This window comes from Zeugodacus cucurbitae, chromosome 4 (assembly GCF_028554725.1).
Source record: "Zeugodacus cucurbitae isolate PBARC_wt_2022May chromosome 4, idZeuCucr1.2, whole genome shotgun sequence".
NCBI classification, from domain to species: Eukaryota; Metazoa; Arthropoda; class Insecta; order Diptera; family Tephritidae; genus Zeugodacus; species Zeugodacus cucurbitae.
In genome coordinates, this window is record NC_071669.1 from 75,291,354 (window position 1) to 75,318,029 (window position 26,676).

The 26,676-nt window shown below is 32.3% G+C and overlaps 5 protein-coding genes across 5 annotated transcripts in view; 1 reads left to right on the top strand and 4 right to left on the bottom strand.

The window, feature by feature from the left end:
- LOC105213012 (ice-structuring glycoprotein) overlaps nt 1-4,768 on the bottom strand; it is a gene marked incomplete at its 5' end in the record, with an annotated part of 73,006 nt that extends 68,238 nt beyond the window's left edge. Inside the window, one exon of the mRNA XM_054229940.1 lies at nt 4,630-4,768. Within this exon, the coding sequence (XP_054085915.1) occupies nt 4,630-4,768 (139 nt within the window). The remainder of the gene's footprint in view (nt 1-4,629) is intronic.
- A 5,159-nt stretch (nt 4,769-9,927) lies between these two features.
- LOC105213016 (uncharacterized) lies at nt 9,928-15,844 on the bottom strand. Its single transcript, XM_011185514.3, has 4 exons — nt 15,472-15,844; nt 15,248-15,415; nt 13,520-15,186; nt 9,928-10,119 (listed from the first exon to the last, which is right to left on the bottom strand). The coding sequence occupies exons 1-3, from the start codon at nt 15,700-15,702 to the stop codon at nt 15,034-15,036; spliced, it is 552 nt and encodes a 183-aa protein (XP_011183816.1). The 5' UTR covers nt 15,703-15,844; the 3' UTR covers nt 9,928-10,119; nt 13,520-15,033.
- Nucleotides 15,845-16,177: 333 nt separating this feature from the next.
- Nucleotides 16,178-17,078, bottom strand: LOC105213018 (protein OPI10 homolog). Its single transcript, XM_011185515.3, has 3 exons — nt 16,917-17,078; nt 16,482-16,841; nt 16,178-16,403 (listed from the first exon to the last, which is right to left on the bottom strand). The coding sequence occupies exons 1-3, from the start codon at nt 16,947-16,949 to the stop codon at nt 16,206-16,208; spliced, it is 591 nt and encodes a 196-aa protein (XP_011183817.1). The 5' UTR covers nt 16,950-17,078; the 3' UTR covers nt 16,178-16,205.
- A 1,079-nt stretch (nt 17,079-18,157) lies between these two features.
- LOC105213019 (2-oxoglutarate dehydrogenase complex component E1) overlaps nt 18,158-26,676 on the bottom strand; it is a 31,562-nt gene continuing 23,043 nt past the window's right edge. The window contains exon 13 of the mRNA XM_029040772.2: nt 18,158-18,756. Coding sequence (XP_028896605.1) covers nt 18,450-18,756 — 307 coding nt within the window. The 3' untranslated portion in view covers nt 18,158-18,449. The remainder of the gene's footprint in view (nt 18,757-26,676) is intronic.
- Nucleotides 22,414-25,824, top strand: LOC105213020 (uncharacterized). Its single transcript, XM_011185524.3, has one exon. The coding sequence runs from the start codon at nt 22,688-22,690 to the stop codon at nt 25,676-25,678; it is 2,991 nt and encodes a 996-aa protein (XP_011183826.2). The 5' UTR covers nt 22,414-22,687; the 3' UTR covers nt 25,679-25,824.

Sequence of the window (26,676 nt, forward strand, 5' to 3'; positions counted from 1 at the left end):
CTAGTATAAATATGTATCAAAAGATGGGTTGAAACTTCCACGTTCCATCAATTAGAAAAAGAAGAGTTTTGTAGTTACATACAATATATAAGGTAGCAAAAACAACAGCTGTACAAAATCATTACATCAGTAGCCAACCAGCGACCATCATTTTATACTTTAACGTTGAAAGATATATCAATATAATACTATTCAGATGAATTAGCTTCACGTTTGGTTGATAATTCATTTCAACCGATTGCCGAGCAGGAGGATTGAGTAAATTAGACGAGAGTATTGCTTTCTTATTTCAAGTTAATTATTAACAGAAACTGTTTTTTGGCAAGTATTTAAAAATCTGTTGCAGCTGTAAATATGTTAGTAAAGCACGCACGCAACCAGCATCAACAACACGAACAATGTCAGCCTCGAAATCCAGCGCAGAATAACTCTTGCCAACAGGTGCTACTTTGGACTGAGTAGGCAATTGAACAGTAAAGTCCTCTCTCGACGAACCAAAATCAAGCTCTACAAGTAGCTTATCATTCCCGTCCTGCTCTACGGTGTTTTCGAGAGGAAAATTTTGCGCAAGATTTATGGTCCTCAGAACATTGGCAACGGCGAATACCGCAGACGATGGAACGATGAGCTGTACGAGTTATACGACGACATTGACATAGTTCAGCGAATAAAAAGACAGCGGCTACGCTGGCTAGGTCATGTTGTCCGAATGGACGAAAACACTCCAGCACTGAAAGTGTTCGATGCAGTACCCGCCGGAGGAAGCCGAGGAAGGGGAAGGCCTCCACTCCGTTGGAGGGACCAGGTGGAGAGCGACCTGGTTAAACTTGGGATCTCCAACTGGCGCCGAACTGCGAAGGAGAGAGAGAGGTGGCGCACTATCGTCGATTCGGCTATAACCGGCTGAACGGTTGCAACGCCAATCACATACATACATACAAAGCACGCAACTAATGCGACGACAAAATATTTTCGCTTCATTAGATACAAAAATCATTTTGATGTTAATTGGGCGAAATGCGCTTAAAAAGAAATTTAACATATCATGGTAAAGCATTCCAATAGAGATATTCCAAGAACTAGTGACAGCGCTTAATATTTCAATTACATACTACATAAATAATTATACAATTATTAAATTGAACTTTTTTTGAACAATTTTCCATTCAATCAAAATCTATTAAGTATGTACACAACAAAAAAATATAACCTCAGTCGAATCTGTTTGAAACAATAAAACCTACTTATAAGCTCTTTATAGGTTTTAAACCATCGAGTTTCAAATAAAATTTATTAAATTTATTTAATAGTAATATAGTGTTAGGAAGAATACAGTAAATAAATGTGTATGAAATAATTGTTTCATTTGCTTAGCATGTGGAGTTATATGTAAATTATTATTCCACACGTACGTCCATCTGCTAAAAACGAAAACAATAAACCAAAAACAATCCAAATCGATTATTACTGGTTTTTATTTTTTTAAAGGAAATAAAATTTCATGCAAATCAACTCAAAATTCTTTGCTATTAAAATTCTGTATGAGTTTATTGGACTCAACCGATGTACTCGCAGATGTTCAAATTATTGTTGTGATTTGCGGTGCATAGATTCGCCGATGCCGCTGTCATAGCGGCAAAGCGATCCCATATAAAAATACCGTACCAGTAATCGGCGCGATACAAAATATATTTATATATAGTTGAGGGAGTGTAGATGCCTCCGACAGCGGTAGCGTAGCCTGTAGCCGGTAGTAAAACAGGTCTGTACAGAAAATAACAAATAATTTAAATTACATTTTAGGTATATGACGTGTTCTACGAGTCACAACGGAATGCAAATGACAAACAACTCCAGACAATTGTAATGTCAATGTTACTTATTTACTTATATTTACGGTTAGTGATTTAATACATAAACGTACCTCCTATTACATTTCTCTTTCTTTTTGAGTATATTTATTTGAACTTCTATAACTCGAAGATCTCCTTAACTCGAACTTTTGCACTGGCAATCGAGTTTAGAAATCGAATTTCATACAAATTTCCTTCCATAACTCAAACTTCTCTAACTCGAAGTTCTCTATACCTCGAACTCTTGAGTTGGCAAAAGAAGTCAAATATCATACAAATCCATAAATCCAACTTTTCAACCAGGGCATAATGCAAAATTTTAAATTTTAGTATTGAGGCAAAATTTTAAAAGAGTCCCTATGAGAAGAATATTATATTACACTAATGGATTTCATAAATCTTGTAACAAAGGCAAGTGATACAGACGTCAAGAGCTAAACAATAGCAAAGTACAACGAACAAAATTACAGAATACATGTTTTAACATATTTAAATAAAACTTTATGCGAAGTAAATAACTAAAACTGTATATAAACCTACACTTTAAAGCTTTTTAAAAATTGTGTGTTTTAATGTAAATTATATAACTCGAAGTCTCTCTAACTCGAAGTATTTTTGTGGATTATGGTGATTCGAGTTAAAGGAGTTCCACAGTTCAATTTCAATGCTTGTCGATCGAAGTTGGAAGGAAACATTTACGCATGCTCTGTTGCATATGTTGACGAATACATATGCAACATACATGTGAGATATAAATATATATGAATGTATCGACGTAACCACATATGCCATTGGTAAAGGCTATTGCTGAGCCATGGATTTGCAGTCATTAGACTAACGAAGCGTGATATCATCATTTGGTTTTATAGAAAATAAGTTGAAAACTACGATGATTGAGTGAATAACTGACAGCGTTTAGAATCTTACATTATTTTATCTCCATACAAATAAATATGCATAGTTAGCAGATATCGGTATTCTTATAGACATTCCTATTCAATCGCTTCAACTTGATAATTGAACGGCCTTGCGCATGCGCTGAACACAAAATCAATAAAAAATAATATGATGGAGGTAGTGTTTTGATAGCTGTTTAAGCTGCAGATGTGTATCTAATTATAAACCTCAGCGCCAGAGTTTGCGCACCTGACAACATGTACTACAACAGTCTGATGTTTGTAGCGAACAACAAAAATAGTTAAGCACTATATGAACGCTGATAATAGTTATATTATGAATAAAGTATTTACGATGATGTCACTAATATCTAAACTTCATGTTGCGAAGCACATAATAAAATTATTCTGTCCAAATGAGAAAAATATTTCTGAAAATATTATCATACAGTTGAGCTTCTCTAACTCGAATCATAATTCACAAACAAACTTCGAGTTAGAGAGACTTCAAGTTGTAGATAGAAGTTTTCATTAAAACATACAATACACAAATTATAGCTGTAAAATATAGATTATACATAGTTTTATTTATTTACTTTGAATAATGTTTTATGCACATAAGTTAATACATATATTCTGTAATTTTGTTTGTTGCAGTTTTCTATTGGTTATGTAATATATGATTTAAAATTATGTCTCGATAGTAATACATCACGCAATATGTCCTTCTATTATAATTGCATTGTTTTGTGTTCTATGAATGATCTGTCCAAATACCAATCAATAATTATGGAATTTATTAACTTAAATATTGCAGGATTTTGCAAATATAGGATTCTGTCGTTATACATATGTATGTACATATAGCTATTTTGACAGATGAACGCTTACTTATCTTACATCCTTATACACATTATTACAAATATTAACAAGATATTATTATTATTACTATTTATGTATCGCCATATTTTTCCTCTCTATTCCGGTACAAATGCGATGCGCGCATCACTCGACTTTCCGAATACAACTCACTCCGTCGCTCATTGCTGGATCGTCATTTTAAATGAATTGTAATTGAAATAAAATTTCGTTTTATTACGTTTTGTTCATACATATTTGGAGGGCAAAGGAAGTTACATACTGACAGTTGAGTCTATATAACGAAAGTAGGGAAAAATTCAAATTCTGTTCAACGGCAAGAACCGAACGCGAAGTATGAAAAATAGAAATATAAAAAGAATTGGTGCAATTACGGGGCAACCGATGATAATATGGTTTTCAACAATTGCTGTAAGTAGAGGATATATTGTAGTAATTCAAATAAATTAAGAGTGATAGAAAAGTGGGGCAATTTCATTTAATAATAAGCATTACAGAAGCTACCCAATAGTGTAGTTGTTTGACAGCTAAAGAGGACTAAATCACGAAAATATAACCGAGAACCAATAGGAGAAATGTTAATATTAAAATTAAACATATTTTAAGTATTTATGCAAACACAGTTAGGTATACATATGCATCTAAATAATTTATCCCTGATCATAGAAAATACGTACATATGTATGCTACTTCTTAGTTTTATGCTTCATGTTTTGTCATCTTTATAACAAGTTTCTTTTGAAAACTATTGATCGTATCCGGCAAAAGTAAGCATAGTTTAGAAGTTAATAGTTTTATCTTAAATTATCGCACTTTAATTAGTTCGAAGATATACCATAAATTTAACTTGCACTAGTAATTGTTATTTAGCTTGCACTACTATGTGGTTATGTATGTATGTATTTGCTGAATCGATCTTGAGAATATCGAAATCTCAGAGATATTTGTTATGATTACTTAATTCAAAAAAAAATTTCATTTGTAATTGTTTTTGAACTTACCGGATAATACATTCCTTGAGGAGGAAGAAAAAAAGCTCCTGAGCCCCACAGTTTGACTGTTTATGATTTGCTGGGGTGCGTCTAGCGTATTCCTTTTAACTGCTTTTAACTTCAACCGTCTTAGTTGAATTAATCGTATATTTCACCACGAAATTAACAGAATAACAACAACAATAAAATTAATGTGTTTATGGAAAACTATACTTGCTATTGTAATTATTTTTAGTTTGAATAGATGTATTGGAGTACTCTTAATCGTGCTTTAATTTTATTATTGCAGACTATACTTAATTAAGAGTATTTTTGGCACATTTATATTTGGATTCTTATAAATTTTTCACTTATGCACATTACTAACGCTTTGATTTAAATGTTGGAGCACAATTCGTTCATTTATTCATTACTTTGCATAATTCACACAAATTGAGGAACTAAGAAATTCAGAAACATTCAAATTTATATATGTATGTATACGCATACACAAAATTCTTAGAATGTGTTTTATAACGGCATTTAAGAGTATCGATTACTAACGATCCTGAAGTTCAAAATACATTAAACTTATTATAAATATAAAAACATAAATTGAAAATTGGAAATCTTATAAGGATTCGAAGCTGTTTTACTTTTTCTTATTCAAATTAGTATATGATTGTCGTTAAGAAATTTTCCTTTGCTGATTGTAGTATTTTCATATACTAACAAATGGCTGTTTTGTTATTCGGATCTCATTTTTTCGATTTTTTTATTTCTAATTGACGTGCGAAATATAAAAGATACACAAAATTCACAACTTCATTTACATCCAGAATTGACAAATCCACTCAGCAATATATAACATTGTATAGCACCTCTGAACTGGTCTGAATCAAAAAGAGGATCTCGTGTAAAAGTGTTGAACAAATGTATAAGTAGATGCTTTGAACGCCACGGCAATGACTGCGGAATTGTCAGTACTGTGCATCGCACATATTTTTTTGCTAAATTTAGTTTTCTCGCACAGAACACTCTTCTCATTGAGGGTTGTTGCCTTTTCTTTGGGGTGCTTCGAATGTGTGGCCGGCTAGCAATTCAACTGCTATGCTGGTGGGAAAAATCGAATTGATGAAACGCAACGACAGCATCACAAAGCACTGCTACATATGAACATTTAGGATGAAAGTACATAGTAAAGAAGGATAAAACATCTGAGAAATCAGAAAACACCGATAAATATTGTATATAACAAAGCAAAACACTGTGCGTGAATCCGTTGAAAAAGTGAAACGAGATAAATGATGCTACAACGAAAGTGAAATATTTGGTGGATGAAAACAGACGTCTGGCAGAAAAAGTATGCCTAAAAGGAGTCCTATTAAATACCTTTGTATGTATAATATGGTATCTAAATAGCATATATGTACATATTTTGCAAAGCACTAACATGTAGTGAACTGAGGTATTTAAAATGGACTTCTGTCCATATATTATATACAAGTAAACGAAACTCACGGAAAAGAATATAGGAAACTAGCAGGCGTATCTGGGATTCTGAAAAGCTTAATGTAAGTTATGTAGAATCTATTTTTAGGATTTTTCCGACCAATAGTTTGTTGATGGTAACGTTAATATTTTTCAATTCGATTTATTGCTGCTTCAATATAAATGCTAAGTATTATAAAGCACATTTTTTCCTCATTAAAAGCATCATTTATAGTACATATATATAGGTATATTTGTACTTGTTTTTAGTTTTGATTTACGCAATAATGGTGTCTATGAAAACATTTCGTTTTGGTTTATTTTCCCAATAATTATTTAAAGTCGGTATGCATTTGAAAGTACTTTGAAATTGTTTTTCGCCGATTTATTATATTTATCCAATTAAATATTAATCACTTTCATTTTATTGTTGGTACTATGATTTATTTTTTTCACAGGTAAATATTTTAATTATCATAAATAAAAGCAGAATTAACGATCACTAGAACTTCATCACTTCTGGCCAGTGCCAATAATTATATTGTAGAGGATATAAGAGTATGGCACTATTCAAAAATACACTGACTGCGACGGCGGTTGTAACATACATGCGAACAATACAACAGATAGGAAGAAATTTTATACAATATACTTTAAATGTTGCGGCACTGCGACAAAAATACAACTAACTTCAATCATACCTAGCCATTGCTCAGCTGCCCAGTTCGCCTTGTACGCTTTTTTCATTTCCTCCGCTCTACGAATATTCGTAATTACTCTCTTCTCTTTATGACTGCCTGCTGACTGCCGCTTTTTATTCATTCCCTATTATGTGATTTAACGTGCTCTGGCTCTTGGTCGACGTTCTCTGCTTCGAATTTATTTTGATTTCACTTTCGGTTAGTTTTAAGTTGTGTACATCAGCTCTCTCGCTTCAACAGCAAAGGAAGCCAATTGAACAACAGAAATTAATGAGAACACACCACTGATACATTTCAACCGATGGAAGCAAAACATAATTAATCCAATTGGATTGGGATACTGATGCAGAATTTTCTTACTTTATTACGAATTAAATCGAAACTATAACAAATATTTAAATGGCGGCAATAAAAGCATGATATGTATCAAAAGTAAAATGTCAACCATAACGATATGTTGTTAGGGGTCTCCAGTAATCTCTTTTCGTTAACAGGCTTCTGCGCATGTCCGGGTATTATTCCTATTTACAAATGGATATTTTCTACATCTATCCATCGGTACTATTTAGAATTATATGAACATTCATAGCATTTTTAAATCGTTAAGCAATTGCAGGAAGATCAACTAGATTTAGCTAAAACTCGATCTGTTTTATTAAAACTGTGTACGACGATTTTGACAGAAAACAAAATATTAAAAAGTAAGATCACCAACATAAAGTGTTATGGTGTTTATGAACAAAATATCAAAAATAAATTAGAAATGATTGTTCATAGTTAATGCAGTGATTTTCGAACTGTTAAGGTAGTAACTGCGTATTAAAATATTTTAACATGCAAATGATCATAGTACATATTATGTACATATTTCGCAATTGTAACATTTTAAGATAATAGATCCTAAATTGTAATTAGTGTTTATTTATATTTAAGTAACTATTGACTATTCTTTTGTCGAGAGGTGTTCAAGTGAAAAACCAAGTACCTTTAAGAGAAACTCCATTTCTATTTAATATTCCGATTTGGACCAAAATGTGGCAAAAGTACTTTTCTGTGAGGTCATTTACTTTTGTCTTAACACACTACATTTAATTGGTCATGTGTTATGTGGTCAATAATAATGGATAAAACCCGAATATACGAGTAGACATAGATTAAAAATTGTAAATGAAAACCATTAAAGTAAGGTTATCTCTGAAAAATTGGCACGACAAAATAACTGATTAAGCTAGAAAACTCTAACACAAGCCGCTATATGTACTTTACAATTATCGTGTGTAAATAATGAAAGCACAGTACGAAACGGTCAACACATCAACACAAATTAAAATTAAAATTAATATAAAAAAATGAATTTAATAAAAAAACAATATTAAATATCTACTGTTTCCTGAAGCTAATCAAATACTAATACTATTTCTTATAGCCATAGTGAAATTCTAAGAGAAGTATAAGCAACGGTACACACATACATAAATACATACCTATGTATGTTCGCAAGTCATATAACTATCCAACAGTTTTGTGGAAATCAGAAATGAAAGTTTGCGACAGTGTCTCTAAAACTTTTTGTTCTAATTGTTCACATATATATATACATTGCATTAGTATGTATATTTCGGAGATATTCCCGCTACTACTGCAAAGTAACGTTGAAATTCGCGGCAAGGTTAAGTGTGACAAAGTAGTTGGGTTTCATTAGACATATTTATGTATATATACATATGTATGCACAAATTTATATTAATGAAATTTCAATAGAAATCTGAATGAAAACTAACTATGTTTTCTCAATTATAACAGAATACACACCCAAATTTCCTGATTTAGCTCCTCCCATTCCTCGTTCAGTTGCTGATTAAGGAGAAAGAGTTGGTAAAAAGGACCAAGTTCGGCCAGTACGTTGCTAATATCAGCCATTTTGCCAAATATTTAAAATAGGAACAAATTTATAAATAATTTCAAACAAAATCTAAATTAGGATGTTAATGAGAATTTTTCAACACATCAAAATCAAAACTCAATGAACATATAAAATAATACAGAACAGAAATTTAACTTTAAGAAACCCCGTCCATTAGAAGCTAGAGCTTAGTTACGACTAAAGAATTTGGTAGAAATTAATAACGAAAGCGGAAAGGAGCCGCGGAAGGCACTGAAGTGCCAATGAAAAGGAAAAGGAACCACAAACAAAACGTATTCAAAAGCTCTTGATGGTAGCGACAATTAATTGTATGGCGGTAGCCTGTTGCACATTGTTATTTATTGTTTTTGTTCGTCAATTTGTAAATTTACCATAATTTTCAACAACGTGACTAATTCTTTTGGTTTATAAAAGGCACGTTTAGTATTTGGTTCATAATTAAAACGGAATCATTTAATATATTCATATTACCATATAACGTACATACCGGCTGGTTGCAACATTTTGCCGCTATTGGGCAAAATGGCGCTATTCTAGAACAAAGCTTTCATTGTAGTGTCAGCAGAAAACGCCTAATAGCAAATAATATATTATATATATAATTATAAGTTTTTTGGTTTGATTACTGATATTTTCTAACAGAGATTTATTTAATTTGAGAATCAGGTGTTAGTGCTATAGTACTAATTGAGCTATGCAATACTATTATATGATATTGTGTATTATTAAATGAAGATTTGTGTATTTTACCACGTTCAATCGCTTTTAAACGCCATCGGACGAAAACTGTTAATACACGAGTTTCTACTATGGATAGAGTGCGCAGAATATTAATAATTATAACCAAATATACAAAAATGCATATATATAAATACAACAATAATACAATACAATATAAGGTAATAAAATATGTAACGCACCTGAAGTTGTCGAAAATCCATAATGGATACAGAACCATTTAATTCCACTGACGACATTAGTGATTGTGGTGACTTATATTGATGAGTGCTAAATGTTTGTTAAAAGTTTACCAATTTACTATTAAAAAATGTATAACTGTCAATGCTGATTTATAATCATAATAAAGTTGCTTTGTAAACGTTGCTTAGTCGCAATGTAATTTCCATGGACTCCAAACTGCTTCATTTCATTCAATATTGTTATAGTTAATTTGGACGGTTTTTATTAGTTATTGGTTTATTTCATTTCAGAAATAATCTTCAAGATCTTTATTTTTCAAAAAGGCAAGTACTTCCTTCAGCATTGGATGGTTTTTACGGTGGTTTCAAATCAGTAAATGATTGTTTGGTCGATATTCATCTCAGTAATATTTAATAATAATAATTTGTTAATCCTCTTGGAAGCATTATTGTTAATTCTTCGGTTGTGTCCAATTTTTTGCAACTAAAAGAAATTAAAACAAAAAACATCTAAAATATTTCAATGTATGAAATAATTTTACTGAAATTAACATGTGATTACTAATTAAATACCGAGCATACTTATGCTCATAAGTATGTATGAGGGCGGTCCGATAAGTCCGGCGTACAAAAACTGGCGAAAATTGAACCCATCTTGAAAATACTTTCACCGGTTGGTAGTGCCATGTGACCATCTGGTTCTTCTCCAGGCAGTAGATGTAACTCATACCTCGACAAAAAAATTTCTCAAAAAATGTCTTCGGAACATGGACATGGTTTTCTATCCAAAACCCATCTAATATGATGCATTTCGCCTATTAACCAACCTTTTCTTATGTATCCCATATTATGTTTTCTCTCTTTGATTGATTTTAAATCGTATATATTATATATGAATACAAAATATCGGAATATGGTGTAATATGCTTAATAATTATAATATTCGTGTAAGTATTATTTTGATATACACATCTCGGGTATAGAGCGAAATGTAGTAATGAAACTAAGTAAATAAAGCTTTGTGAATTATCAATAATATAAGATAATAATATAGTAAATGTGAATGTAATATATAGATGGTTTCGCCAAAAAACGAATATTAAATTTATGTGCAACTATACAAGACATTTTTTAATTATACTCTCGCAACAAAGTTGCTAAGAGAGTATTATAGTTTTGTTCACATAACACCCAAAACTAAACGAGTTAAATGTAGAGTCAAAAAAAGTTCTAAAAATCGAAGAAATTGCGCGCCTCGGTGCTTCTAACCTAATATTAGGGTTTATACATATATGACGAATACATATGTGGGTCAAATGGTGTATTATATAATATTAAATAAATAAATTGCGATAGTATAAAATGTTCGGTTACAACCGAAGTTAGTTTTACTCGTTATCTATTATCTATCCTCTGATAAATGTCATAAAAAATGTTTGAATTACCATGTCGATATTTTATATAACGCTATTTTGAGTGTCATCAGCTTACATGACTCTGTAATAAATAAATCAAGCATACTAAGCAACTAAGATAACGAAGAAAACTTCAAACATATTTTACTTCTAATATAAACAAAAATTTTATAAGCTTTGTCGTAATTGTGAAACGATTAAAATAAGGGTGTTCGTGTGTACTCGCTCAAGTCTGTTAAAAAATTTGAAACTATACTACAGTGGCGGGTTTAGATGAAATGGCGTAAATGAAATGGAGCGATAATATTTTTTGTTATCCTTTGTTTTTTTAAGATGATTAATCTAATGCAAAAGTAATAAACATTTCTAGATTTTTTAAATTTTTTATGTAATTCTAAGCATTCAAAGACCAAAACCTAAATACAAGCGTGAACACCCCATATCTTTCATGAAGGTCATATGGTGTAACACAATTTGCAAAAGCAGTAACTGTTAAATGTAAATGCAAGAGAATAATTAAGAGAATAAAATATAACAGTTTCGTCTCATTTATTTTGGAGTTGGAGTTTGGAAGTACGCGCAGTGAGTGTTTATATGTATATTTTATGTATATTTAAGAAATTTCTAACGTAATACATAAGCATTATAACAAACAAAGCAACGGCGTCTTTAGCTGGTAGTGCATAAATGATTTTGCATAGGTACAAATATCTTTTATTTATATTAAACACAATTACATTTTTCTTTACTTTAATGTGTTCAATATGCACTTTTCTAGGGCACTTCGCTAATAGTAATCAGGATATTAATTACTTAAAATTTTCCTACGTTGTACATTTCAAGGACGAGGTGTTCAGCTTTCTATTTATGTATTATACTACATTCTGAGCTAGCCAAAAAGAATAAATATAACAAATAAGGAAAGGCTAAATTCGGGTGTAACCGAAGATTTTATGCTCTCGTTGTATATTTATTTAATTTTATTAAGCTAACAAATTATATTAATGACTATACATTCACTTAATTTTACCAACATACATTTATCGTATATTAGCCGATATATACAGTATAAAATCCCCCAGAAGTTTTAAACTGGGCAGCCCTCATGCTCATACAAATATGTCGCTTCCTAGTGATCCTCTGTATCAAATTATATTTCTATATCTTTATATAAGGCTTAGGCACAGCACTTTATAGCTGTGTGCATGGCAATGGTCCTATTTCGGACATATACATACAATACCAACGTCATAGTACCAATTTTTGCTCCAGTTTTCGCTTGCACGGATCGACGGAATGACAAACATACATCCGGATCTCAACTGGTCTCGTCAACCTCTGCAGTTTGGCATACATATATCATACTATACTTAACTCGTTTAGTTTTAGGTGTTACAAACAAATGTCATGTGAACAAAACGATTATACTCTGTGCAACATGTGCTATAGTATAAAAATCTAGGAATAATATAATATCCGTTAGTATGCAACATGTAAAGGAAACTTCACTATACTTTGATCATATCTTATTTAACGAACTCTCCGTTACAACAACATCAAAAACGTATAATTTGGAGAAGGGACTGTAGGTTAATCTAAATTAATAATTTTTTTTTTTCTCTCAGCATATGGCAAAATAGGATCTACAACAAAAAGTATCTAACACAGCATCTGGACATTTGCAGATTTTAACTTACATGTTAATGAAACGCCAACACCCTCTTTACAGAATGCCTAATCATTGACATCTACTTGTCGTTAGTCACCAGCTGTCAAGGTGTGAAAAAGGATACTATTTGAAGCAAAGACTCGTCATCGGCAACTTTTAAGCACATAATGTGCTATTCAATTTATACAAAAATCAGCGGAAACCTCTATCATCATTTTACTGAATATATGTATAGAAAAACGGTCAAAAGTAACTTGTCGGAAGAAAATTGCTTTTTGACAAAAAATACGCGATATTTCATAAGTTAATACTTTTTAACAAATAAGCTCAATTCGTGCTTTATTAAGCCTTTTCAGAGTACAGAGAAAGGAATTCCACCATATAATATATGTATGTATATTTACCCGGGATTTTTGTAAATAGTATTGAATCTGTTTAATAAAGGTTGTTTGCATTTTGTATTCACATTTTATATACATATACATATGTACTCAAGTTAAAATACATACAAAAATATCGCTAGGAATGAGCTGCGAAACGATAATTTTCCTCCGTGAACTTTTGGGGCAGCATTCTGTGTTATTGAAATTATGTACATGTGAATAAATTTCAATAATGCTGTTAGCATAAAAATTACATTTTCTATTTTGAATTTCACTGAATAAATAGCCACTAACTTTAAACTTGTCCCATATATTTCTGAATCGATTGTTTTAAAGCCGAGATGTGTACGCAAACGAATTATGTACGTATGCACATATGATTACATATACCGGAGAGAACACGGTTTGCTTTGTTACCTCAAAACGTCACACTGACCGACTTTCACTTTCTTAAACAACAAGTAAGATGGATATTGTTGTTTATGTTTTAATATCATTAAATCTTTCACAATTTCAATTATTTGTTGTTCAGTTCACAATTTTACTATGAGAAAAGTGTTTAGAACCGTTAAAAGGAATATTACTACTGATTTCACACAGCGCGCCTTAAATTATGTTATAGCAGCCAACTTGTGTTCGTGAGTATAACACTTTTCCAGCATCTTCTCCTACTCTTAAGGGCGCTCTCTACCTCTCTCGAAAAATACTACTAGATTTGCATTACATGGCATCAATATTATTCACTCAACTTAAAAAATGTTGTTATGCAGCGGTGAACATAAAATGATTTTAAGGGTTACAGCAAAGACCGTAAAATAATTAATTATAATGTATTAATATACGTTCTTTGATAAAATGATTTTAAGGGGTACAGTACATTATTTGAGTATTTTGTTAATAAAAATACATATGTATATCCAAAAAGATTATTCTTCTTCTTGACTGGCGTAGACACCGTTTACGCGGTTATAGCCGAGTCCACAACAGCGCGAAAGCATCTCTCCTTTGGCAGATTGGCGCCAATTGGTAATACCAAGTGAAGACAGGTCCTTCTCCACCTGGTCCTTCTATCGGAGTGGAGGCCTCCCTTCTCTTCGGCTTCCACAAGCGGGTACTGCATCGAACACTTTCAGAGCTGGATCACTTTCGTCCATTCGAACAACATGACCTAGCCAGAGTAGCCGCTGTCTCTTTATTCGCTGGTCTATGCCATACGCTTCGCTTCATCCAGTCTGGAAAAAGCAGAACTAACTGCGCGGGTGTTGTTTCCAATGATATCGATATCATCGGCGTACGCCAGCAGCTGTACCCTCTTATAGAAAATTGTACTTTCTCTATTTAGCTCTGCAGCTCAAAGCCGTATTAATTTTGCAGGGATACCAAATTCAGACATAGCGGCATTGAGGCAACTCCTTTTCGTGCTGTCGAAGGCAGCTTTAAAATCGACAAAGAGATGGTGCGTGTTGATCTTTTCCAAGATTTGGCGCATGGTGAATATCTGGTCAGATGTAGATTTTCCAGGTCTAAAGCCAAATAGATTAGGTACAGTAAAAGCTGTCCAAGCTGGACACCTACGGCACAGCACTTTTTGTCCAAGTTACGTGACTCTCCATGGTATAAAGAAATTATTTTTTCTTATTTTTACTTTATTTTACCCAGTTAAAAAATGTATATTGAATTCAATAATTATTAAAAACCACATAAAAATTAACACCAATCAAATACGCATAATTGTATCATATTTGATGAAAAATTTCATTCAATAATATTATTGTCCAAGATAGAAACGGATTTTAATGCTTTCTGTTTCTTGTTGTTGTTGTTTATTGAATATATTATCCTTTGTACATACATATGTATATATATATTGGGTTTTCGGTATTCCGGTAATTATCAATTCAGCATATATTACTTTAAATAATTTGTTCAATTTACTCAACTTCAAAGTAAAGATAGGTTACAACGTCAATAACTACATTAAATGAAGTTATAAAATCAATGCGATATTCTCCGGCAGGAAATTTGAATGGCAGATGAAAGCCCCTGTCCTTATCTATTGAAGCGTTAAGATAAATATAAGCTTCCTATTAAGTAAACAAATAATTTAGTCAATAACAATATAAGCATGCTCACACAAATCCTTACTTTAATCGGGCATTTCGTGTGCATATTTGAGTATTTTTCAACTAAACCAAATAAACGTTTCAGAATCACATTGCTGCGATTAATGAGAAATTCACACCAATCCACAGTTATATCAATGACAAAAGGCACGTATCCCATGGAACGTTTCACATAAGATTTCATACGCAACTGCAAAATATTAATATATTCATCTGAAAACTTGAACATTTAATTCCATTGAATACATTCACTTGATTAATCGGGTTCTCCTTAAAGTAACATAACGTCTGTACTCTACTTTCATTAACCTTGTCTAATATTTGACATTCCTCCAGAGAAACATGTTCTGGATTCGAAGTTTTGCAGTGAATTTTTTTAAGTTTAACAAAGCTTTGCACTTGACTACTATTGATACTTCCATTAAACATTGTTAAAACAACAAAAATTAATCCTAAGGCTCTAAGTATTCCCATCATTGTAAAATATTCGACTGAAACCCAATTTCAACTGACAATGGTTAAAATAAGAATGATTTATAATCATTTTAACTGCTAATCAAATTAATTTATGAAGCGATTTCAGATTCTAAATACCCATAATTACGATAGATTTCGTTGAGCAAACATGTTATGTATTCAAAATATGTGCATATACACAAATATGTTAAAACCGTAATATATAAAATTATCATTTTATTGGTAAAATTATGATTTTATTAGTAAAATTCTTTAAATGTTTTTGACATTACAAATTAATTATAGATAATTAAATTTCGCCAATTTCTCATTATTATTATTTCGATACTAATGTAAAAACCCCACATTTATCAGTATATGCAAATTAAAAAAGACCAGCTTATACAAATTAGTTCACTTTGAATATTTTTTGCTTTCACCCATTCTTGAGCATACCTCAGGACTGAACGTATATAACGATGTTGCAGAGATGATGGAAATGTTTATTGGCGGGGACTTGGAAGTCAATACTTCCAGAAATTTGGATTTTGAGCCATCCGTCTCTGAAAATTTGTGTACCAATTCTGCAAAGTTGATAGGGGCACAAGCGTTTCGCTACTCATTGCCGGAATTTGCTGTGGAGTCACCGTAAAACTGGACGCATAGTTGAAAAAATTTTCTAACATTTTTTGACTGAACTGCAGATTTGCATTAGCATTTTGCTGCGAACATTGTAAACAAAAATTTCTATTACCCATGTTTATTTACTTTAAAATTCTTAACAATTATTCTTAACTTACCACCGCAGGAGTCAACTGAGAAATTGTAAGTTCAGGTTCCACGGATATACCTATTTGCGCTGTGTGGGAAATCTCTTGCGCACCAAAACTCATACCATGCTCCGCTGCTTCCAGTTCATGGCTTTTCTTTAACTGCGATATTTTGAAAATCGCTGATGGTTTAGCGTTTGAAATGTGACCAAGGTATTGCCATGTAGGAGCTGAATTTGCATCAGGCCAGCTAAAGTAAACCGCAGCTGCTGTTCCTTCAGGAAGCGCTGTCAATCCAGTTAAAAACACAACAATATAGTTAACATGATCTATGTCTGGCACATTTATTACGACTTTATTTTCATCTACCGGCGTGAAGTCAGTTTGCGGCTATATCAGAAAATAAATATGTATGTATTTACATAAGTACGTAGATATGTTTAAAATATAATGCACATTGCTTACCAAACGTCCTGAGATAATTAATCCAAACATCATTAATTGGAATACAAATTAAAATTATTTCAATATTTTCTAGAACAATTGGAAAATTAATGTGTCTACAGCGTTTCTTTTTAGACCACTTTAAACGCGTAAATAATAAATAGTCAGCTGTTTTCATGCCACATTTTCGCCGCAACGTTGCCGTAGCATACATAAGAAAATATTGCGCCATAATATCTAAATATTGCACATGAGAACAGGGTGTATACCTCGACCTAAAATTATTCGGTACACTACCGAGTACATTATTTAAGGGGGGGTTAGGTTTGTTCGTCGTAAAAAGACCTTTTTTCATGAATTTTTTTAGAAAAAATTATTGCTGTAGGTTTATTTTACTTATTATTATATGAAAGTACAACATTTGAAGGGTACTTAAAAAAAGTTTTATCGAAAAATAGCGAGGAATAACGGATTTATCGTCGATCTCTGCAGGCACTTCGAAAAAAAGTTGTTGTGCGGTGACCAGCCTACAGCATCACTGGACATCCGAAACCAAAAAATCAAAATGCTTTCTTTAGTTTATTAGTTTATCTTTCAATTGACGTCGAGTTTTTTTTTTTAATTTTTAAATTTGTCAATTTTTGGTACCATTTTCAAGCCAAAATGACGATTTTTGACGAAAAAATCGACCTATTTGTTATTGTAAAATTGTTATTAATTAAAATTTTTGGAAAAACTCGACGTCATTCGAGAGCTTTATATATGTAGAATATTTGTTCAAAATTTTTTTCTGTAGGCTGGTCACCGACTTTAAAAATGACATATTTGGGAAAATCAATTCAAAGTTTTGTACACTCAGCGCAGATAGCTGGAGGTACCGTTATTCAACCTGCTGTAACTTCGTTAATTTTTCTCCGAATGACCTAAAACACAAACTTTAACACAATATTCTTGAGATGTTGATGGTTCAGAAAAAAAATTAAAAGAAACAAAATTTGTCAAACCTTAAATCCTCCCCCCCCCTTAAATGTTTCCCAATTCCTTGCAATATATTAGGGGTATTCAACCGAACCTGTTAATCTGGTAATTCATGTTAACTGTGAACATACTTTCAGTCATTCTCAGTATTTCTCAGTTGTGTGGTGAATTTTGAAATTTAAAACAAAAATGAAATCAACTTTTTAGGCAACGATGAAAAACAGATAGAAAATTTTAATTTTAAATGATTAAAAATTATGCGACATGACAAGTTAAAGAAAGCATTCTTATTTCGACTGTTTATTTTCCTACGAATCATTATAAAATTTTGCGCACATTTCTTCGTAATCAGCTCAAAAATCGTGTTTTTTAGTTATGATACTATTCATGTAAATTAGCGATATGTACATACATACGTGCTATTTAATATGAATGAAATATATTTGTATAGACTATAACGTCATAATTCACAGACTCGGTTGTGTATGATTGTTATTATTAATACGAAACGAAATCATTAATTAGCAATAATTTTGTAAACTTGTTTTATCAATTAAAAAATAAATGTGCATAATATTATTTCTTTCCATCAGTAGGTTTGGAACTCGTCGGTGTCTTTTCTTTGCTTGTTTGTTGTTTTATTTGAGGCAAATTTTCTGTTGACGTTCCCTGGACTGGGTCGGCTTTTGCTATGGGCGGCATATTTGTTGTGTCTGCTTTGACCACACTATTTGAAACTTTTGCCGGGAATAGTTCCTTCACTAGTTCAGGCAATTCACCAAATATTTCCGTTAGAAATTGTAAAATCTCTTTATTATGAGCGGTTTTGTTTCCCACACTGGGAGCCGCGAGTGCACATCTTCCATCATATTGTATACATCGGCTGTTATTAAAATACAAACTTTTTAGACGAATTTTAAAAAATTAATTTAAACTAATATTATAAAGAGGAAAGATTTGTATGTACGTTTGTAATGAATAAACTCAAAAACTACTGTGTCGATTTATAAAATTCTTTCAACATTGGAAAGCTACATTCACTTGTGAGTAACATAGGCTATATTAATTGCTAAAATATATTAGGCATCCTTATTAAAAATTAACTAACGTAATCTAAGGTGTGAAAAAAGTGCCCTAAAACGTCTTTCGTCGCATGCGCTGCGGAAACCATTCATGATAGAACAAATGTATGTTCTACAATATTAAATAACATATCAATATCTACAAAAAATATCGCTACAACATATATCTAACTATTATAGTTATGTCATAATAAGTGTTTTTACATAACATTTGCCGCTATACCACCACCACTATAAAAGCTTCCTTATTATACCTTGGTATTAATTCTTATCAAAATAAATGACATCTTATATAAGACTGCTTTAATTCCTGTATTATTCAATTTGGATATTCCATTCAAAAGATATAATGAGTTTAAAAATTTAACTTATTTGAAACTAGTCGCGTGGTCGCCACTCACGCCGATCGATTAGACGGCATCATAACGGGACAACTCGACAAGCGAAAGTTTATAGCATACCAAATTCTTTAAATGGACATTTGATATCTTGATATTTCTGTTGCTTCTGAAGCGCATTTTGTATTGAACCATTTAAAAATTTTAAAAACATGAAAAAAGTGTAGTATTATTGTTATTTATTCGAACTGAATTTTTAATACAGCAATCTCTTATCATTTTATATGATTATTACAGATTTCAATAATTTTTCCAGAATGATCATTGATTTAACTTAAATAAAAATATATACACGGATGTACATATGATACCAATTTGCATTAAAAAATACCTATAAACATTCGTTCGGAATTTGCACGAAAAGGACTTTCATTGGTTCAAAAGGTTAACGAATTGAAGGACAATTTAATTGTGGCAACCTTTATCACCGGCCCAGCAGCTGGTCAACTAGCTCATATACCGAGGATTCCGATGATCCCAAGTGATCTGCCAATCCTATTTAAACGGCTTAAATTCCCAGTGAAAACAAAAATTAAACTAAAAATAATAATACAAAAAAATAATTTCATGTTCGAATTATCTTCATTTTACCTTTTCTTAACGACTGTGTATGGATACGAAAATTGTAATACTTACAACACATGTATCTATCTATGTTCATTAATAAGCTAAAAAATTATTACTTCAGACTTCTATATATGCCTTTGTTGAAGTTCTACACGTGTTGAGTAAAATATTAATAAATGCCCTCCGAGAACAGGATAACAGCTGCCCTTACATAGCTATCATTCGCAAATATAATTTATCAAGAACCGCAGTCCCCATTCAACAATGTCTATACTTACAAATTGGACTTTTTCGCCTTATTTCGGCTTCGTTTACACCTTACAATACTACTTAAACACTCTTCAACTAACATTCCAACCATTGTGTATCTAAGTATCAAAATTATTTTTTTTAGCTTTAAGCCTTAGTTATGTAAATTTGTAGCTTCTCGGTTAACCATCTTTTATAACATCTCGGGCCGTCTGTTATACCAAAAGAAGTTCCACTGTATCTAATTTTTTACTACAGTTATCGCTGGCACAAACAGACGGACGAATGGACATGTAGACATCCGGATTTCAACTCATCTCGATATATATACACTATTTGAACTATATATTTGGTATAAAGTTTACTAGAATAACGAAAATCATTATAAATAGTAAATGAGGATGCACAACAAAAGTATATTCAGGATTATGCGTTCACTTCATTTTGCTAAGACATCTTACATATTGATCGATATATACATTATAAAACCAATATAAGTTTCAAGGTCTTTATGTTTTTATATCAGAGCTCATTACTGTCCCAAAAATATCCCCTCTGAATTACATTTACATATATTAGAGATTTACTGATATTTTCAATAAAGAGTCAATTAGGCACTGGAATTCTAATTTTCCGTGCCTGGGACGTTATATCTAACTCATTTACTTTTGTGTACTACAACAACCATTAGGTGAACAAAATTATTATACTCTGTGCAAGATATAAACACAGCTTTAATTACAAAAATATATATAAATGTTGACCTTTCTGCTATCATTTTATTTTTAATTAATATTTGTATGCATATAGTTATATTATCTGAACGCCTATTAAAACCCTTATCATACATTGTGTCATATGTAATATTTTGTTTATATTAAAATAAACTTGGGAAGACTACCATATTCCGCAAAAAGTAAAATCTTTTTTAACCCTCGATTCACTTGATTCCAACCATATTGAATATTTTTTATTTCATTGCTTTGTTTTTCTTTAGTCAACACTGAGTATCCCATGTCTTTGGTTAAACAATAAAGAGAGTCTACCTTGGTAGTCACAAATCATCTAATTATTGGGAAATAGACAAAATTATCATCATCATAGCACAGAATATGTTACAGACCGTCATTAAAAATATATTTCAGAAAGAACATTTCCACCCAGATATCATTGCGTCTGAACAGCGATACCAAGAAAAACTGAAGTAGAACACTTAAAGGAATGTGAACAGGAAGAGACGTGATTGAAATATTCAGTATATACAGTATTAGAGAATGTATTTGACTATCACTTCAAAATATTGAATGTTAACGTTGAAACCAATGGTTTGAAATTATTCAAAGCGTGGAAAAGTTCATCATCTGCCAAAAGCTCTATTTTTTTCTCAACCTTTCAAACGATATACATATGTATGTACCTTTACTGAAGCTAGTATATTGAAATGTTTCCATATCAAAAATTATCTATAGATTTTTATACTATTAAAATCCATAACGTAAAAATTGTGACAAATGGATTGATAGCAACTGAAGAAATCTATATTTTATATTCTCTTAAAGTTCCTAGGTGGAACACAGGGCCTCCTACAATAGAGAAGCAAATAATATTTTAGCATCAATAATGACGCAATTGGAAGTTTTCGTTGCAGAATTTAGTGGACCATATTCTTTTAATGGTGGAAGAAAAAATATCAAAACATTGAGTATGTATGGACGTATAACAGCTACAACAAAAAAATTACACAACCAACTAACATATCCACATAAGCTCGATGACGATGTATTGGCAATAGAAGTGGCTAAAAATATCATCCACTCGGGGCAGTCAAAAAATGGCGACGAACCACAACCACATTACGACATACAAATTCAAAATTCAAGATCAACATTGAGAACGCAGTATTCTCACAAAATATGAATAATTTGCGAATCAAAACAAAAACACGAGAAAAGTAAAAATAATAGAAATATTTCTAGGGAATATGCTTTTGTTAAAGAGAACGATGGGTGGAAAAAAGGAAATAGTGCAAACATTTGATGTCGTATTCATTAATGAAATAAACAAATTTAATAAGCTCTCGGTTACTAATTTCGAACATAAGCAAGAGCGTTGGCCGAAACATTTTACTCACTCAGAAGTGCGCGATCTGTCTTTGAAAGAAGATCTTATTGTAAATGGCTGCGTCGCGAGCGAACCGAACAATACGCGTTTTAACCTCAAATCAGCTGTACTTTCCGTCTAAGAACCATACATTTCAAATGTAGGTACATCGGCGTCCATATCTAGCAAATATTTGTCGACTGAATCGGCTTGCTCGACTGTCACGAACAAATACCCTCATCTAACCACGGGGCAGTGCATGTTCATAATGGATGCAAATATTTAATAACTGACAACGTTTTCGTGAATATACATATATAGTGACGTTTGTGATATCCTCTCAATAAAGAGTGCAGTACGAAAAGCACTGACTGAACCACAACATTTCATTAATTATTATTTCGTCAGAGATGCGACTATGACCCTAACAAAAGTTGATGAACAAACAAAGGAATATAGTAATAGTGTGTTATATCAGTTGGATAGAAATTCAAACACATTTCTCAATGAAATGAAATTCGAAATGACTTGCAACAATAAGACGAATGGTATGACAGGATTGTTAGACGGTAAAAATAAGGATGGAAATGAGCTAAAATCGGCGGCCGTACCGATTGGCAGTAGTGTTTTATCGGCCGCGGTAGATATATCAAAGTTGGCTAATTTTGGCAAGACACGTCGGGAAAGTAGTTCGTTAAGCCATTCTCGGTCTTTGGTATATCTTGATACAAGTAGTTCAGTGTTACCATCTCGTACGTTGCTTCGGCGGCAGAGGCGTATACAATCCCAGGATGCAGACGACAAGCAGGAGGATTCAATTGAGAGGTTGAATCGCTTGCGAGCCCGAATATCGGGAGCATTAAGTGAAGTGAAGGGCGTATTAAAGCATTATAGCACCGATGATAGTGCTGAACCCGAGCAATCAAAAATTAAAACTGACGATGAATTAGAAAAATCCGAAACACAGCCGCCTGTAACCGCAATATTAAATATAACAAATAATGGTCCAGTGAGTTTTCGTTTCGTTAAAAAAATAAGACGGCGCAGCACCTTTAGTGAAGATGACGCCGGTGAAGTGGAAAAAGAAACAGAGAAAGGATTTCTAGAATATACGAATCATAATGAAACTGCTAGTTGTACAATTTCTGAAAAAGGTGAAGTAATAGAAATAGATGCCATAAGTGGTATCAAAGTTAATAACTCCACGGAACTTGCTTATTTGAAAACATCAGTTATTAATGAATATCCTATGGACAATAAGTTAAAAAAAATATCTACAGAAGAAACTGAAAATCAGGAAAAGACTTTTGGAAAATCGAAATCCATTATTCGCCGAACTGAAATTGCCGCTGTTGAAAGTTCACTTAATGATCCACCCTTTCAGCAAACCAATTTAGAATCCTTTACACATGTAAATAATGTGAAACTATGTCCTTCCAAAAATATTGACGATGATATAGATGAAAAATATAAAGGTCAAGTCGAATCTAGTCGTATTGGCATCAAGGTTAATAATACTGCGGAACCTGCTTATTTGAAAACATCGGTTATTAATGAATATCCTATGGACAATAAGTTAACAAAAATATCTGTAGAAGAAACTGAAAATCAGGAAAAGACTTTTGGAAAATCGAAATCCATTATTCGCCGAGCTTCAATTGCCGCTGTTGAAAGTTCACTTATTGATCCACCCTTTCAGCAAACCATTCCTATTGCAGTGAAGATAGAAAGGCGACCTTCTGATTCTGAAACGGTGATAAAGAGAAAATCAAAAACTTCTGCCAACTTTGCATCAAATACAAAGGAAAAGGTCAAGGTCACCATAGTGAAACGCTTGCCTGTTAAAAATAAAACCGATGCAATAGTGAGGAATGGAAAGGCTCTAAAAAAAAAACAGTACAATAATAATGCTGAAGGAGCTTCTTCAAACACCACAGAAGAAACTTCTGCTGTGAAAGCGACATCTAATGTAGCTATGCCAAGCACCTCAGATACATTGTCAACGCAATTAGCGATAACAGTCGCAATAGATGATGCATCATTAAGAAGTGCCGAAAGGCCAGACGACATGAAAAGCGAGGCAATGCAGCCACTATCAATGACAACAAACAACTCGTGGTCGCCAACACATTCCGTCAATGGGGACGGTGTAATGGTGGCCGCGTTAGTAAATTCATTGCAGACTGTCGAAGCAAGTAGTCATACAAAACACGTAGAGACGCAACCGTCAAATGCTTTAATTAATAGTGAAAAAGTGATTAAACCCGTGATAGAAAAAGTGGAGAAGCACACCATAGTTGATATTCAAAGCGATATAAAGGCAACACCAACCCGCTGTTTAGATACTCAACCAGAGTTCAACCTTGAATCCAATTTACAGGTCGTCAATAATTTAAATCTCTTGGAATCCTCAGATAAATTTAAGAATACTGCACAATTAGTAGTTAAAAATAAGGACACAGATTACGTTTCCAGTTGTATCAAAAAAACTCAAAATCCAGAACGACAGATTACTCCAAACGCCACAAATCAGCTTTTATTGTCGCCACCTATCGATATCCGAATTAGCGATAAAATGCCAGAGTTGCAAGTAACTCCTACACCAGTAAAACCTCTGCATGTTTTTGCAGAAAACAAGGCTGATAAGATAAATAATCCAACAATGAACACAACAGTTAATCAAATTATAAGTAAAACTCCCGTAGATGAATCCCCTGAAATAACGAAATTAGATGATAGTTCATGCACAAAAATTGAAGAACCTGAAGAAGACGAAATAACTGAAAATCAGCTTTCAGGCGGCATTTCATTTGAGATTCCCCCAAGTGCAAGTGAAGAAAATATTTTAAGTAACGAAATTTCGATTACAGCAGAAAATGCCATTGAGGCGCTTGTTGCTCCACTACAACTCAAAAAGAACCGAAAAGTTAAAAAGAAGGTAATAATAAAAAGACAGCACCGCAAATTGTCGGTAGGAGAGAATACATTCTTCAAAGATACCGATCAACCAGATTGTTTACCAGCTGCTTCTGAGACTCTAGAAAAAGCAATAGCCTACGTAACAGATGATGAAGACGACATCGTAGGTAATGATGTAAACCCCGCTATGCCCATAAAGTCTTGTATGAAGGCACGAGAATTTCAAGTAGGTGATTGGGTGATGTATGGAGAACGCTTTCGGAAGACTCAAATACGTTGGAAAAAAGGCCAAATTTCTGAGCGCATTACAAGCATTTCTTATAAAATCAATATTGACGACAAAGAAGTTTCGGCACATATTAACTACATAAAAAAATTTACTGGTCGACGGGTGAATTTCGGTGGCAAAGAGTATCTGGAAATCGATTATGAACAGATAGCAGAAGAAGAGCGTAGGGCGCATACTTATAGTATTTGGAACATGGTTTAAAGGTCAGGAATCGGAAGTAATTTATACATATAATCAAACTATTACATAATCGTTGAGAAAATAATATCGGTGTGAACGGATATGTATATACAGTAGACAAAATCTTGTACATATCATTGCAGAAGAGAAATAGTATCACCTCCCTTTTTTAACTTTGTATCTCTAACGCATTCATTTTACGTTAGTGCTTCTTGCCAAATCGTTTTGTAAATATAATTGTTTTTATTTTGCATACATTTTTTGTAGAACATATTTTGTTTGTTCATTTGACATTATAATGATATTAGCCATCCATTAATGTAAATATGTATTAGTCTTTACAAGTTATGGATATGCAGTGTACATATGATCGTACATTAAAAATTTTATTGTATGATAAATGTAGAATAATAAAAAAAGAAATGTACATATATTTATTTCAGTTAAAAAAAAAAACAGAAAATAATTCTTGTAAATATTAAAACTAGAATTTATGTAAATAAAATAAATAAAAAAACGTTTTGATTATTTGCTTTTGTATTTTTCTGTCAAGCATTTTTTTACACACATATGCACACTTGTAAGATCATTGCATTTTAAAATGTACTAGTAGTTATCATAATTCGGATCAATGCGATCTTCGAGAATGCTAAACATCATAAGCTGATAAAGTTAAATTTTCTGTAACTCATGAAATCATTTGTGAAGACACGTGCAAAGTTGCGAATCAAAAGAGAAAAAAAATTTTGAGATGAATGAAATAAAATGAATATGTATTTACACATTTTTTATTTAGTATTTATGTATTTATTTAGTATTTATGCATGTGGTCATCATACCACTGACCATGGCCCCAAATCAGAACTATATTTGGCGGCCATTGTCTTGTGTGGCAGGCGTCGGATGCGAGCAGTAAAACGGCAAAATTGAACTAGCTGTGCAAACCGGCGCTAGTGGTCAAGTTCGAAATTACTTTTAGACTAAAAATATATACTCACTCTTACAATGAGAGGCGCAAA